This window comes from Myotis brandtii, unplaced genomic scaffold (genome assembly GCF_000412655.1).
Source record: "Myotis brandtii unplaced genomic scaffold, ASM41265v1 scaffold32, whole genome shotgun sequence".
NCBI lineage: Eukaryota > Metazoa > Chordata > Mammalia > Chiroptera > Vespertilionidae > Myotis > Myotis brandtii.
Window position 1 is genome coordinate 9,711,311 of NW_005362269.1, and position 17,256 is coordinate 9,728,566.

General features: G+C 35.1%; 1 protein-coding gene across 7 annotated transcripts in view; it reads left to right on the top strand.

The window, feature by feature from the left end:
* Window positions 1–17,256, top strand: part of GABRG2 (gamma-aminobutyric acid (GABA) A receptor, gamma 2) — an 88,173-nt gene that overhangs the window by 24,653 nt on the left and 46,264 nt on the right. For all 7 annotated transcript variants that reach the window (XM_014543178.1, XM_014543177.1, XM_014543179.1 and 4 more), the window contains 5 exons: window positions 2,705–2,856; window positions 4,360–4,427; window positions 6,676–6,896; window positions 9,968–10,050; window positions 13,248–13,385. In XM_014543178.1, the coding sequence (XP_014398664.1) occupies window positions 2,705–2,856; window positions 4,360–4,427; window positions 6,676–6,896; window positions 9,968–10,050; window positions 13,248–13,385 (662 nt within the window). The remainder of the gene's footprint in view (window positions 1–2,704; window positions 2,857–4,359; window positions 4,428–6,675; window positions 6,897–9,967; window positions 10,051–13,247; window positions 13,386–17,256) is intronic.

Below are 17,256 nucleotides of genomic sequence, written 5' to 3' on the forward strand. Positions count from 1 at the left end.
AAATAATAATAATAATAATAATAATAATAATAATATGAGGTTTGTTAAGCTAGGTTAAATAATTTGCCCAATGGCATAAAATAGTGACAGAGGCAAGATATAAATCCAATAAACAGAGCTGGTAATTTCTAATTCCCAAGTATCTATTCTAGTTTCTCTACTCTGTTTAACCTCTCTGTGGCTAAGTTGGTTTCCTGAAGTCTGAAAAAAAAAAACAACCACAAAAAACCATCACTGACACTTTTAAATGAGATCAATTTAAGTACTGTTCTGGTATCCAATAGGTGATAATATTAAGAGAATTATTGGTGCAATTCTGGAAAGTAGCATTCCTTCTAAGCAAGTATCCCTTATCTTTTCATTTGATGTATTTTTCCTCCTAGTTGGCCCAATAATAGCAATGTCAGTAATACAGCACGTTGAGGCTTGGATAATTCAGTAATACAGCACGTTGAGGCTTGGATAATTTATTTCTTAGTATGAAGCAGTGCTATAAATAAGCAAACCAAACAACTTACTATATATGTCACCTTCCCTTGAAGAGACTTTAATAAGGTGTATTTGCCTGATAGAGAGAGACAGAGAGACAGAAAGAGAGACAGACACAAAGGGAGAAAGGCAAAGGATGAGGGATAATTTTTTAAAAGGCCCTATTGCATGACCAAATCAAACAGGAGTACAATTCCATTATGATGACATCTAATGGGCCAAATATATTCTTTTCCCCAGTGATTTATTGGAAGGACTTAAAATTTTCTTAGAGAGTTTTTTTCTTACTAAACTAGTAAGATTTGGGTCATAGGATCAGAGTCCCATTAGAGTTCCATTAGGCAGAGTTCACAGTGCTCTGGAGAAATGATGAATTGAGGCCCGCGAGGGATTTTCCTGGCAAGAGAACTGGTGTCTCTGCTGGTTGGAGCTTGTCCAGCCCTTCATATCCTCTACAGGTATGCTATGAAATTCACATTTTGTTTAAAGTTCCTATGCTACTAAAGTGCAAGATGTAAAACACGGGCTATGTTAGGTGTTATGCAGATGTGTGACTCAGTTTGTTTCCTTTTCATAAAGCTTTAAAAGAATATAAAAAGAGATCACTTGCTTATTAAGTTGATTTATGCCAGTTATTACTCTTAAAACATCATCTCCCTGTCCTGGCTGGTGTGGCTCAGTTGTTTGAGCATCTTCCCATACACCAAAAGGTCAGGGGTTCAATTCACAGTCAGAGCACATATCCAGGTTGTAGGTTCGATCCCCGGTCAGGAGGCAACCGCTTGATGTTTCTCTCTCACATCAATGTTCCTCTCTTTCTCTCCCTCTCCCTTCTTCTCTCTCTAAAATCAATAAAATTGTATTTAAAAATAATAAAAACATCATCTCCCTCACTCATTCTCAAATCACATTAATTACTTATCAGCCTTCTTCTACCATATTTAATCATCTATCCATCTATCTATTTATCTCCAAGTTACATATATAAAACACAGCCATATATATGATTATGACTGAAGAAAGGTGATAAATATGGTTTGAAATATATGTATATTTCATATATATATTTATATATACTTTTTTATTCAAAGTAATGTGGCAGTGATTTATTTTCTAACAAGATCGTCTATACCGTATATATTTGGGAAAATAAACTGACGATGGGATGGGAAATTTTATATTTTACATTTGTAATTTTTTCATAATAAATAATAGAAAGAACCTATATTCACTGAGTGCTGATAAAAATGAAAATGGCAGCTTTTGCAAGGTTTTGCATTGCCCCTAGGTCTGGAAAATACAATTATCTTGTTGTGGGGGGTGAGGGGGATTGGAATGTGGAGCAGTGGAGAGATAAGCTATAGAAATTTTAGTATCTTTCCAAAGTCAGCCTTAGCTTCTGGCCCAATCGTGGGGCATAGAAAACTGAGTCAGGATATTATGTGGCTTTCTGATCACTCAAAATAGGTAATTTCATATCTATGATTGCAGTACAATAAGCAATAGTATGAGTTTCCAGCTTAGGAACTTTTGCTGTAGTAAAAGGTGGTTTAAAGTCTGCGACTACATTTTCTTTCATAGTCCCAGGTTCTTAACAATCAAAGATAAATGAACCGCCCTTGCCTTCAGTGCAAGTGAGGAGACAAAATGCACATACACACACCCTGGGGGAGGAAAAGGCAGCAAGCCTGAGCTCTCCTCCGTGGTTCAATTGAGGAGCGAGAGGCTCGTCTGGCGGTTTGTGGGAGTGAATCTAATTATCAGTCTCTTACTTTCATTAATAGGTTGAAGCAAGTTAACTTCTCAAAGGAAAAAGAAGTAGACATTATGCCTGAATTCTTAGCCTACATTATGATAGTTTAAGCATCACTTTCACAAAAATAGTGTGTGGGGTTTTATCCATCTTTCATAAGGCTGGGCAGGTGGGCAAAAAGAACCACTATGGAAAAGGCAAAAACTGGTAAACATAGTCTACTTAGAGATAGGCGGGCAGAGCATTCTGCAAAATGGAAGAGTTCACTTTTATAAATTATAATGTACATCTGTGCAGTTCAATTACCTAGACAAATCCTCAGGTGAAAATTTCCACTCTAGTCCATTTTAATGGATTCCTATAACCTGGTGTCACTTCTCCTTTTCCACCAATAGTCTGAGGATAAAAATTAATTTGAGTGTAGTCTATGTGTTTTGTAACCAATATTTTTTGTTTTCTTAGCCTTACTAGCCAAAAATCTGATGATGACTATGAAGATTATGCTTCTAACAAAACATGGGTCTTGACACCAAAAGTTCCCGAGGGTGATGTCACTATTATCTTAAACAACCTCCTAGAAGGATATGACAATAAACTCCGACCTGATATAGGAGGTATGTTGAAGTCTTTTATACCTTGGTGTGGATCGAAACTCATAAACATGCCTACCACATTAGAAGACAACACTAGCATATTTCGATAACCAGAATTATTTAAATGAAACCTTCACTATATGTTATAAAAATAGATAAAAAAAAATATATATAAGTAGCATTCTGGCTTGAAGGTAGGATGGGCATTGATAAGTTCAAATGAGGAAAGATGATTTTCAAGTGAGATTTGAGAGCTAGAAATTCAATTTTTGCTAGGTATCCCAGACAAAGGCTGTAGAAGAAAAGTGACAAGTTCTTTATGAAGAGACATAAAAAAAGCATATTATGATAAAGAAAGGATATACTTGTTACCTATTGCTGTGTAATAAACAACCACAAATTCTCAATGGCAAATTACAATAGGCATTTTCTTAGCACCTGTTAGGGGTGGTGATTTAATGTAAGCCAAACGGGCTGTTCATTAAGGAAATCTGTACTCTCTCTTATTTTACTCCTGGGACCAGCACACTAGCTGGGAGTACTCGTCTCATGATAATAGCAAAGAGCAAGAGAGAAAGTAGAAGCTCATAAGGCTTAAATGCTTGTGGTTAGAACTAGCACACCCACTTTTGTCTATATATTGTTAGCCAAACCAAATCAGATAGTCAAGCCCAAAGTTCGAAGGAGAGAAGTAGCCTCAATGAGGTGACAGCAATGTTGTAGATACAGGGAATAGCAAAGGATTCAATCCACCACTGAGAATTAGGGCACACTTTCAAGGAAAGTGGATAAAAATGAGATACATGTTGAATTGAAGCCAGGAATGATATTATGGACCCTTGTTTATTAAACGTGAAATGAAAATGGAGCATATGCATTTGCATTTAGTCATAAATGTAGCACTTCATGATTTTTAATATCAGTCCTCTTTGACAAATAGGTGTGTATTGGGTTTCCATATGGTTTCCTCATATTATTTGATGAGTCACAGAATCCATGAACTCACTGAGGAAGATTGATTTTGTTTTTGGCTAGAGGTATATTTGGATAAAGCAGTCATAAACGGAACCAACAGGTGCAAATATCCCAAAACAATTCACAATGCTTGTTGCTCTTTATATCTACTTCATGTTTCTCATGCTTATTTTTATAGGTCACTAAGTAGTTATTTTTTTCTATATGGAGCAAGTCAGGTAATAATGCCCAAATAGATTTCAGAGCTTGAAGGAAAAATGGTAAAATTCAGGATATCTGAAGGGGGGAAAATCTGAGGAGTTTTTTCTTATTTGTTTATCTTTACATAGTCTTGAAAGGAAAACCAGTTTTGAAACTCTACTATTCTTAGTTATAGCATTTACATGCTAAATGGAGATATTTTGTTGAAAACAGAGTCGTTTAAAAGAGGAGAATTAGTCACTGGCACCAAATTAGTTGTAAATAAACCACTTCTAAAATGGCAAAGTAAATGTATTTCTAGAATAGCACAGTTTAAAATATTGTGCTTCTCTGTGGTTCTCTTTACAGTGAAGCCAACATTAATTCACACAGACATGTATGTGAATAGCATCGGTCCAGTGAATGCTATCAATATGGTAAGTTTCTAATAGTTTGTCTATATTATTAGCATACTAAAGGGTCCATGTGGTATGATGAAAATAGCAATAAATATGCCAACAAAAAAATTCAGAAGGGAGAATCTTTCAGTTTTTCTCTCTTGCAACATAAGGATAATTTTAATGATTTGTTATGAGAATTAAATGTGATCATATGTATAAAATTAATTTGTAGAAAATGTTATACATAAAATTCAATAATTGTTTACTTGGTAAGTACTGCTTACTACAAAATACAATATAGGGCTCCACTACTTTTTAGAATAGTGTTGGTGTGGAGAAGGCATAGTTTGCTTCAAATCAGAACTGTTTCTCAGAGGAAATAATTGATTAGATGTAACAATAAGTGCAAGTTATTATTGTATAACACTTTCTATCCAAATCTGAAATGAGAAACTAAGTTGGAGTCTATAGTATAACAACATCATATAATATAACATAAAATCATAATGCTAACACCTTAAAATAGTGTTTACCAAGCTAGCAATTAGTACACTCTATTGAGTCAGAAATATGAGAAACTTTAATTGCTCTCAATTGGGGTGATTAAAAAGTATACCACCACCTGCATAATTCACAAAAATAAGCTTACTTATTTAACCATTAAATAAATGCCAACACATTTCTTCTTTACAACTAAAACTCTCAAAATATTTATCATTTTGATGCAAACTGTAAATCTAAGAAGAAGAAGGCACAGAACTTTTACTTTCCAGAATACTAGTCCCCAGAGCTACTGGTTTGATTAATCTTAAAGCTCTTATTTTTAATTTTCTTTATTTATTTGTATGTGTTTTGCCAAAGTGTACATCAGGAATTGTTAATTTACTCTACTTACTGGCATTAATTCATTGACAACGAATTTCACAAGATATGTTCCTTTCTTATGCTGTGTAGACTGCAAATATGGAATTAAATGGTGAATCAAGTGCCATGTCTTACTCCAGTGGAAATGTAGTCAAGTGCAATGAGGTGTGGCAGCAGGAGGTACTAGGAAATAATACAGAACAGTAAGGATGAGGCAAAGTAATGATAGTCAAACTAGAATTTGGGTGTTCTGATGCCAGGCCTCATGGTCTGAATCAGGGGTGGGCAAACTTTTTGACTCGAGGGCCACAATGGGTTCTTAAACTGGACCGGAGGGCCGGAACAAAAGCATGGATGGAGTGTTTGTGTGAACTAATATAAATTCAAAGTAAACATCATTACATAAAAGGGTACAGTCTTTTTTTTTTTAGTTTTATTCATTTCAAACGGGCCGGATCCGGCCCGCGGGCCGTAGTTTGCCCATGGCTGGGAATTCACATCATATTTAATTCTCTTTGATTACAGTCAATCACTTGCCATTTTAGTGGTATGCCCTTGAGAGTATTCATTGCGGAGTAATTAATCACCACAGCAATTTGGCATTTTGGGAATATGCTTTGTGATAGAGATTAGTAAAGTGTTGAACTTATTTGGAATTGGTTTATTTCTTCTTGTTTGGAGGAAAAGACAACAACTATAATAGTTTTGTGTGTTTTTTTAAAGGTTACCTTGTACATTATATTGGTGTTTGCTATCTGCCAGACACACTGAAAAGCACTTTATGTGTGTTCTCTTTTTCTGTCCTCACACTACCGAGCAAGATAGATTCTTTAGGGTCCCCATGTTATTATGAGGTGACTGAGGCTCCACAGCTCCAGTTTAGGACTGTGTTAGGTATTCTTCACTTTCACTCTACAGCAGAGGTTCTCAACCCAGGTGATTGTCTTCACTGAGACATTCAACAATGTCTAGAGGTATTTTTTAGTTGTCACAACTTGGTGGGTGAGGTTTGTGTTGGCGCTACTGGCATCTAGTGAGTAGAGGCTAGGTAGGCTCCTATCTTAAAATACACAAGACAGCCCCCACAACAAAATATTAGATAGCCCAAATAACATGAGAAACTCTGCTCTATCCACACCAAATGCAAACAAATGTACCAGGGCTCTGATCTTTTGCCAGAATTTATTTAGACCATCCTTTTTTATTGTGTTTTTTTCTTTCATAAAAATATCAACTCGTCTACCAGAGATAGTGAGTCTCCTTAGCAAAGTCTTTGCTTTCTTTTGGACTATTCAAAGCCAAAGTGTAGCTCAAAATAGCAATGAGAACAAAGATGACAAATACCAAAAAAAAAAAAATGCTCTACAATATAACCCAACTGTAATATAAATATTGTGTTTCATCTTTTTCTTTGTAACAGGAATATACAATTGATATATTTTTTGCCCAAACATGGTATGACAGACGTTTGAAATTCAACAGCACCATTAAAGTCCTCCGATTGAATAGCAACATGGTGGGGAAAATCTGGATTCCAGACACTTTCTTCAGAAATTCAAAAAAGGCTGATGCACATTGGATAACCACCCCCAATAGGATGCTGAGAATTTGGAATGATGGTCGAGTGCTCTACACCTTAAGGTATTCTTTCAGAAGTAAAAAAAAAAAAAAGAGTAATTGCTGGGAGTAAAACATAGATCAACCATACTCTCCTTGAGACCAAACATACACACACAAAAACGTCAAGCCAATATCAGGGTTGCCATGTTTGAACAAAATAGTATGTGGCACTACAAAATTAGTTTTCTTTCTGTTGTCAGTAAGCTTTTTCAAAGGACTAGAAATAGGTGAAACTTGTGAAACTTATTTTCTATGACTGATGTGAGAACTCTTTTTTTCCTCACAAGCACATGAAATTTTCCTTGCCTTTGTAAGATCACCTGATCTTGCATCAATCTTGGCTTTTGTGTGTGTGTCCTGCTAATTTAAAATATGGAAACTAAAAGATAGTCATCCTTAGGACTACTAGTTGTTATGCTTGGAAATGTCTCCGTTTCCAAGGAAACTGTTGCAAAAGATTTTTTTTTATGCAGAAGTCTCCTGTATGTCTTTCTCTTTTTAGCTACACAATGGCAAGTACCTAGAATGAATTCCATCTCCCAGCACCAACTCCCCACTACACTGGTAGGCTGTTTGAATTAATTTACTGGCTATTTTGAAAGACATCTTTAGGGAAAACTTGGAGCTTTTTTTATTTTCTGAAGTTAAACACTAAGTAATATTTGGGAGGTTTTCTATGCCATTATCTTAGCATAATACTTAGATGTATTTAAAATAATTCTATGCTGGACTTTTTTTGATTGGTGAGCATATATTACTAAATAATATAATAGAGAAGTACATAGGCTTAAAAATTAGACAAACCTGGCTTTAGTTCCTAGCTCTACAGCATACTATCTATAGGGCAACTCTTCAGAATTTCTATGTACAGGACTTGGGGGCAGCTATCTGTAGCAGGGGTCTTAGTGCTAGATAGAAGATTTATCTCAAGCCTTATTTGTACAGTAAGTTTGATGTTTTTAGTTGGTTACATTTTTATTGAGAGAATTTAGGTGGGAAATAATGGGGATTATTGGGAAAGAAGGCATGACCACCGCACAACACACTCTCCATCCAACTGAGCTAACTCTTACATTTAATTTCTTTGATTTCTATAAAATAGAGATGATGATTCTTATCTTATGGAGTTGTTAGAAGGACTAAACGGTGTGATAAGAAAAGTGCTTAGACTCTAATATATAGTAAGCATAGAAGAGACTAAATTTATTCATAAATATTTTTAGTAAAAGATATAAATATGATTCTTCTAGGTCTTAGTATCCTAGAACTTTTAACTTCCAAATGATTCATGTTAAATGCCCTCATGACATATACATGATGCCTTACATAATAGTCAACATACAAAATAAAATACTTTAAAATGGCTTCAAACATTTATATCAGTTAAACAGAGTTGATCACTAGGAATAAATGGCTATAAGTATAGAAGAAAGTCATCATATATATTTTGAATTCATCATGAGTTTTATTAAACTAGACATACAGCAATGACTGTAATTAGTATCTAGTGGAAATCAAAGTTTGATAAATCAGGGCTTGGTCTAAACTTTTGAAGTATTAAGTTACACTATCTCAAGTTCCTTTATATTCTCATAACATTATAGTCATTTTTCTCACTTCCCTTGATTTGCAGAATCACTATACAATTTTTAATTATGGAAACCACCTAAAAAATGTCACTCATAAAATTCAATCAAAGTTTGAATGAGTTGCCAATCTATGCTGAGAGATGATTTTATTATTGTTCTTATCTATAATGCATTATGAATGTGTGTGCATAGATATATATGTACATATCTATCTTTGTTTCTGCAAATGATCTATATTGTTTTCAATTTTAATAATTCTAGTTTAATTTGGAAACATACTAAATATATCAAATTTAATTAAAGTTTTACATATGACTAAAACTGATCTTTTCTTTGAAAAAGTGACAATGATTAAAACCTCCAGCTTTGGAGACACATCATAATCTTGGGTTCAGATCTCAACTGTGCCACTAGCTTGGTGACTTCGGTCAAGTTCAAAGAAAATAAAGCCATATTAATGCTTATTAAATGATAGAACAATTCACCTTTGCCCCGTGCCATATAAACAATTAATGGCTCAGTGATTATCAGTAATATTTCAAGATCAGTAATTGCTCTATTATACTACAGAAAAATAAAATCTCCCAAATGAAAAAGCATGCTAAACTGCAAAATCTTTTAAATTAACAAATGTTCATCAAACAACATTTTTATTCCTTCAAGGTTGATATCATTGTAAGAAATATATTTAAAAATGTGAAATTTAAAATATCAATCCATCACTAGTACAATTTTAGAATATGTTCATACTTTCTCCTAAAGTGATCAAAACATCTGAACACCTTTAAATTTTCTCCCTCCTAGAGATCCAGCCCATTGGGATCCAGAAAACCTATATGTTTGATAAGTATTCCCAGATGTAAACTATTTGAAACTAATTGGCAGACATATTCCTAGTATGTCTGTGTATATTTATTCAACATTTCCTGTTTACCATTAGATATTTTTCTACTTTATAAAACCCTAGTTATTGGCGTCATGGTGTTTCATTATAAAATGCATAATACCCTACTGTGAAACATAGGTATTTTTAAACTCACATGTAGTAATTTAATGCTAACAGCTAACAAGTACTTACAAAAAGTTCTGCTTTAATTACCAGATACAATCTGAGAATTATCAGCATTCATTTATATGCAAACAGTAAATGGACTTAAGTTCTTACAACAATTTGTTCTGTTAAATATACTCACTGAACAATTTCATGTGTGCAATTAATTTGCCAAAAAAAAAATTTGGGATCCTAAGGTTTGAAAAAAATGGCGTTGAGGTCAATGAAAATGTTCAGTTTGTGAAAATGAAGGGACCACATTAGGTCTTAAATGCTTTTCTCCTGGACTCGGTGGATTTCATCAGTGAGAATCGTCTTGTGTTATCCATAAGAATGTGAAATATACTCCCCAAGAATGAAGATGGAGAATGGTCATTAGAAATTGTGCTAATGTACATTTTTAAAACTATGTCTAAAATATTTTTAGTTATCTTTCATATGTTTCTGTTTAGGTTGACAATTGATGCTGAGTGCCAATTACAGTTGCACAATTTTCCAATGGATGAACACTCCTGCCCCTTGGAGTTCTCCAGTTGTAAGTAACACTCATTCTGTGGTCTGTAGCTCCTCTCACCAATAGTCTAATTGCATTGTCAATTAATTGGGAGATTTACAGAAAATACAAAATTGCATTAAGCAATGTTGTTTTCTCTGAAGATTTTGACAGTTTCTTTCATCATAATACCAGTTTGGTCTTTTTAGAGTGATTCTTGCAGAAAAGGGTCTAATTTATCGGGAGTTACAAATAAGTTTCATTGATGTATAAACTTTTAATAAATTGGAAGTGGTTTGCTATGAGCCCTTTGTTGAGAACTGTAAAACCAGGCCTATGCTGAATAGAAAGGGGTAATGGTGGATTATACATCTCCCTCCCTCCATGGGCCCAGGAGAAGAATAGCAAAACATTTGTTACTTATTTTCTCCCTACCTGTCAGGATGCACAGAGATCCAACAGTGTGGTTTGCACATTTCAATTCTGTATACCTGTTAAAGACAACAAAATTAATGACTACCTCCTCCTCTTGGAATTTTAATAATACCTAGAACTAGTTAACCACCAGTGAGTAAAAGACTGATTATGGGCATTTCATAGTCCAGTTCAAATTCTAACTCTATCAACACAGACTTGAGCAAATTAGTAAATCTCTCATCAGTGAGTCCACATTCCCAGATACCCAACAGAAATTATAAGACCTGCCCAGCACAATACTCTTTTGTTTGTAAAATGCTTGGTATGCTATCTCAATACACAAGATTCAATAAAAAGCTCTATTATTTTTCTTAATTATTATTACCTTAATCAGATAATAGACTATAGTAAAAAGATTCATGATGATTCTAGCATAAATTACAATAAGCTTTAGTAACCTTCACATATTTCCTGCCTGAATTAAAAACAAATATTTGTCTCACTACTTGTTCAGCAAACGTGTTAGGTTGCTCACCTCCTCCTTATTATTGATCTGCCAACTGTACATATAAAGCAATGAAAACTGATTATGAATTTTAATTTATTTTCATAAATATAATTACCCAGTGTTGGATTGAAGGAGACTCCTAAGAGCCAATTAAATCATAATAACCATCATTTAAAAAAATCAGTGATGAGAGAATCAATCGTTATTTTATCACTACAGCAATTCCAGATGGAACTAAAGGAAAAGGATCACTGTATCTTATATAATAAAAACCTAAAATGCTAATTATCTAGTTGTCCAGTTGTCCATTCAACCAATCAAAGCATAATATGCGAATGATATGCTAAGGTCACTCAACCGTTCGCTATGACATGCACTGACCACCAGGGGGCAGACGTTCTGATGGGTAGGTTAGCTTGCTGATGGGGTCCAACAGATCAGGACTGAGCGAGATGGCTGGACATGCCCTGGAGCCCTCCCGCGGCCCCTCCCCAGCTGGCCAACCTCCCACATCACTCCCCAGCCCCAATCATGCACCGGTGGGGTCCATTGGCCTGGCCTGTGCCCTCTCGCAATCGGGACCCCTCAGGGGATGTCGGAGAGACAGTTTTGGTCCGATTCCGCAAGCCAGGCCGAGGGTGCACGAATTCATGCATCAGGCCTCTAGTATCATATAAACAGGGTTGTGCAAAGTAGATTTATAGTTGTTCGTATAAAAATACAATAATTTATAAATAATAATATAAGAATAAGCTCTGCCTTTTGATACTCACAACTGGAAACCCACTTTTTCCCCACCCTGTATTTACAAAAGGTTTTACTATAAAACTTATTTCATATGTTTTACTTCATCCAAGAATGGAATATTTTTAAGTGAAAACTTCCCCAAGCTTTAGGAGATTAGATTTATTTTCCTTTAATCTTTCAACTGGGATTACTCCTGAATCAGCTAAGCTTAAGAACTGGTGATTTTTGTGCCTTTACATCACCAATTGACAACCGTCTTCTGAACCCAAACACAACTTAATATTACTTATTGCTATCAAAAATTAAATCATAATTACATTCTCCATAGGAAGTTCCTTAATATCATCATTATTTTCCTGTTTCCAGCACATCCTGCCTCCCCACCCCTGCTCTATCAGGGGATACTGCTTTCTCTTTTCCTTCTTCTTAATTAATAAATACACAACAGACACAGAGTTGGACCAAAAGAAAACGAAGAAAAGGAAGACACAAATAATTTTTTGCTAAGTAGTGAATCAGCCTCCGTAATCAAGACTCATCTTTCCATAGCATTATTAGTAGACAAACAGTTGAGATGCTTTCTAATTTTTTAAAATCTCTCCCTATTTAATTTTTAATTGAACGTTTATTGTATTGTTTACTTAATAGTAATGTTTATCCATTAAATGTACATTGATCATCTATTTCATGAAATAAGTATTATCATAACCACCATAAGGAAGCAAATAATTTGTAAAAAATTAATAAACTTGTCTAGGGCCGTGGTCGGCAAACTGCGGCTCACGAGCCACATGCGCCTCTTTGGTCCCTTGAGTGTGGCTCTTCTTAAGCCTTAGGAGTCCCCTAATTAAGTTAATAACAATGTACCTACCTATATGGTTTAAGTTTAAAAAATTTGGCTCTCAAAAGAAATTTCAATCGTTGTACTGTTGATATTTGGCTCTGTTGACTAATGAGTTTGCCGACCACTGGTCTAGGGTATTGGGCAAAGAAATGGTACTGATAGTCACTGCATTATCATTACAGATTTCTGTGTATATTAAAATGAAAACCAAAAAAATTGAGAGAGAATAATTAATGTAAATAGTTGAGGTTATTTTTCCCCACCACCTTCTACTAAGGGTGCATGTTCTGGAGAGGAACTTTAAGGCTGCTCTTCTCTCAATATTTTCTGTTTCTGCATGATTCCCCTTCCCTGGTTGACTCCCCTTCATGCTGAAACAATATCTTACATATGTACTGTCTATTTATACTGACCACATATATCTCACCCCAATGTAGATTGTGCATATAGTATATATTAAACCATGTATAGTATATCTGCTATGCAATTTAAGTGACTTGCAGGGATGATTTTAACCTCATAATGTTTAAATCTAACTTCCCATTAGGATAGGATGTCACTGTATTTATTTTCTCTACGGTGAGACTCTTTAGTCCAGGGTTCTCATTAAGTCATAACTTTATCTCTCTCAGCACATTCTTTGGTGTCTTGTTCCTGGAAGGTGGTTGCTACATATGTTCATTTATAATCATTTTAAACATGTGCTTTCCCACCTCTTGGCAGATGGCTATCCACGGGAAGAAATTGTCTATCAATGGAAGCGTAACTCTGTTGAAGTGGGTGACACAAGATCTTGGAGGCTTTATCAATTTTCATTTGTTGGACTGAGAAATACCACAGATGTAGTGAAGACAACTTCTGGTAAGATACATTTAAAGAGAATTCTAAATGACCCTTTAAGAGCTAAAATTGTGGTGTATATGATCCAGAAGGCTTTTCAGTAGCTGTCTACAGGTGATATTCAGAAAATTAAAGTGTTTTAATTTACTAGAGAAAATTATAATTGGTATTCTTGTATAATCGAATATATATAAATGGATTATTTCAATCTGAAGCAAATTAAATTCAAATTGGATTAGTAAATTATTTGCTTACTTTCTTTAAGCAAGAATAAGCAGCAATTATTTAAAAAGAAAATACTTATTAGCTATAGATATAATGCTTCCTTTAAGAAATGTTTCATAACATATTGAAATAGAAGCGTTTAAAGTAATTGCACAGAAAAAAAATCAATTGTGCAAAAATGTAGAAAAGTGACCATAGTGAATATGGACTAATTCTCCATTCAATAAGTTAATCTTTTGAACTGACTCCATCACTGGAGTATCAAATAGGTCTGGGTTCAAACCCCAGCTTCATCAATTACCAGCTGTTGATATTGAGAAATTATTGAAATTCTCAGGGTATCAGTTTTCCCAGATAACCAACGTGAACAAAAAGAGCTATACCACAGGTTTATTATGTGTAGGAGGAAAAAAGTAAAGTGCTTCCAATTTCAAATATAAACCTTGTGTTCTCAGATTACCATTTATTAAGACATGTCTTTCAATTGGTTGAGCTGTTTTCTGTTGATTTACTCACATATACCTGATTTCCCCTCCACACCTACCCTGGATTTTGTAAGACACAGTGACACAGTTTTGTGCTGACTTATGGGGAATAAGGCCTTGGTCTTTTGTACAGAAGCAAATTTAAGACCTATACAAAAATGGAAATTTAAGATTCTACCTTCATAAAAACCATCCTCAAATTCAAAGAGCTATCTGGCCCTCACATTGTTATTGGCATTTTCAGATTTCTCCTAAATATTCTTTTATTTTGAAAAAAGATCCAGAATGAGGGTCAAAGAAATGCTCAGACACATATTTTTAAAAGGGGCCTTCTGCTCCATTATTCACTAAAAACCCTGACCATCAAGTACTAGAACAGTGTTTCATTTGGTGCCAAAAAAAGATTCAGGATTGCCTTAGAAGTAAAATCTTCCATCTGTGGAAGGAAGAACATGTGTAAAAATAATCTCTAAGTCTGCACACTTCCAGAATGTGAAATTGAACATCAAGTTCTGTTGTATATTCATATCTATAATTATTTCAGTACCCTAAAACAGAACCCACAAAGTCATGACTAGCCAATCTTTTGTTCAGTTATTTTAGCTCAGAGTTGCATTAAAACCAAAAGGTGATGAGGAAGGGGTTGGCTTTTATCACAGGGACTAACATCATCCCCTTCCCACTGTCTCATATTGAGGATGATCTTCTAGAGTATTTACTGTCTCTTTAGAGATGCTGCCAGAAGAAAGTGAACCACTTACTGAAAGCACAGCAAGAAATATCACCCAGGTGTCACACAGCTATTCATCTTCCTAGGGAAATCAAAGCAAAACTGCTAAATATCAGATTTGATACTGAGTAGCATCATCTAATCGATCACTCCTACTCAATGAAAATTTTAATATGGTAGTTAGTCTTTGCATTGGTCTTCTTGTCCACTCCCTGCTCTTGCTGGTTTGTATTTGTGGGCAGTCCTATTACAGTTGCCTCTGTGAAGAGGGCTGAACTGAAACTGAACACCAATGCTGAGAGGCAGCCCGATTCTTGTGATGGTTGATTTTGTAATGACTGGAATTTTCCACATGGTCTTTTGTTTGATGCCTGATGTCATTCCTATCTTCAAGCAAAGCTCCATAATTAGTTAACATCCACAAAGTTATGTTAACAACTTTCTTGGAATATCAAATTTCTAGTTCTAGTTCTTTTTCATCTTAGCCATTATTGCAATATGGTTTTCTCCTAGACTTATATGAATTTTTTTCCTTTAAGAGCCTTTGTGGAAATGGGGTGAGAATATTGCTTAAACTGGTACCTAGCTTACTGTAGGAGATTTCTAACCTTCAGTCATTCAAGCCTACCTTTCATGACTTTGTTAAGCCAAGTGACTCTACTACTGGTTCCTTAGTATTTTTTTTCTTTAAATTGATTTATTGTTTTTAGTTATAAAATTTTTAAAGAAAAGTTCGTATTAGGGCCATAATTATAAACTAGAAGCATTTGATATAAATATAAGTTTATATCAAAATGTCATTAAAAAACATGTTTTTATATTATATAAAATGTTCTTAAATGTTAAGTGCATATATATTTGTGTTCCCCAGACTCTGAATATGTTAAAAAGAAACAGAAAGAGAGGTATTAGAAATAACAGGAAAATATAGCTATTACCAAAGTAAAAACATACTTGATGTAAACAGAACAGAGAAAGCATTTCATAGGAAATAATTTTCTCACCATGGAGACAACCCATGCATCCACCACCCGGATCATCTCCTACCACCAGTTGATCTGTATCACACTTGATTAAAACATTGCCTTGGTGACATTTTGATAAAACTTGAAGAATGCCTTTAATCCATAGTCAATACATCAAAACAGATTATGGGTCCATAATTTCTTCTCCAAATCATCATGTCTTCCTGGTTATACTATATCTGAAAATAGCGAGCCAGGCATGAACACTCAAAGAGTCACATCTCTGCCTCCCACACCTAATGAATCATAAAGGCACTTATGAAATATCTTGTGTAACTGTTCTCTTTTTAGTTGCCATCGCCATAGTCTTAGTTCACGATGTTGTCTATTATCATCTGGACTGTATTGGTAGCCTATTAAGTCCGTCCCTGTTTTCAGTCTCTTCTACAATCTATTATTTACACGTTAACCATAAAAGCTAGCACTTACTGAGTACTAAATACATGCACCATAGGAAGAATTTTACATAAATGACCTACTTTAATTCTCATAACCATAGTCATAGTTACCATCATTAACACTGAGGGTAACACTGTGGATGAGGAAACTGAGATGTCTAGGGGTTCACTGACTAGAAGGGATCATTATGAAAGATAGGATATAAATTCAAGAGGCTTACTGGAAGACTCAGGCTCTTAATCATTACACTATGTTACCCCCACCATTGCCCAGGTCGTCTGAAGCACAACTTGCATCTTGTCTCAAGAATTCAGTACATTCCATGAAGCACAAGCTATTGCTCCTAATATGTGAGCACCTGATCTCAAGAACTTCCCAGCTTTTTTTTTCTATAATTAGCCAGCATGTGATAAAACTAATCTGTTCTGTTTTCTAGAATATAACTAGCCAATCTCACTGAATCTCAGCCTCCTTTCTCTATCAAATGGTTTCTCCACTCAACCCCTTCTTTGTGACTTTAAGGTTTAAATAGGCAGCACCTCCTCAATAAGGCCTTCACTGACCCTATCACCAAAACAAAGTCAAACAATTTTTAAGAATGCGCACCCTTGGAGTCAGGCAGCTCACGTTTGAATACTGGCTTGTATACATGATTTAATATAATTAAATTCAATAATATTGCTGGGTTGCTCTGAGGATTAAGTAAGGTACTCCATTAAAATGCTGAAAACTTTGTCTAGCACATACAACTGACTCAGTATATGAAAGGTATTATCATCATCATCATTATCCCATTAATTCCCCTCACAGAATTTTCACCCACCATATGAAATCACTAGAGGCCCGGTGCACAAAAATTTGTGCATTTTGAGGGGTCCTTCAGCCCAGCCTGTGCACTCTCGCAGTCTGGGACCCCTTGGGGGATGTCCAACTGCTGGCTTAGGCCCGCTCCCCAGGGAATGGGCCTAAGCTGGCAGTCAGACATCCCTCTGGCAGCACGGGAGCCCTCGGGGGATGTCCACTTGACA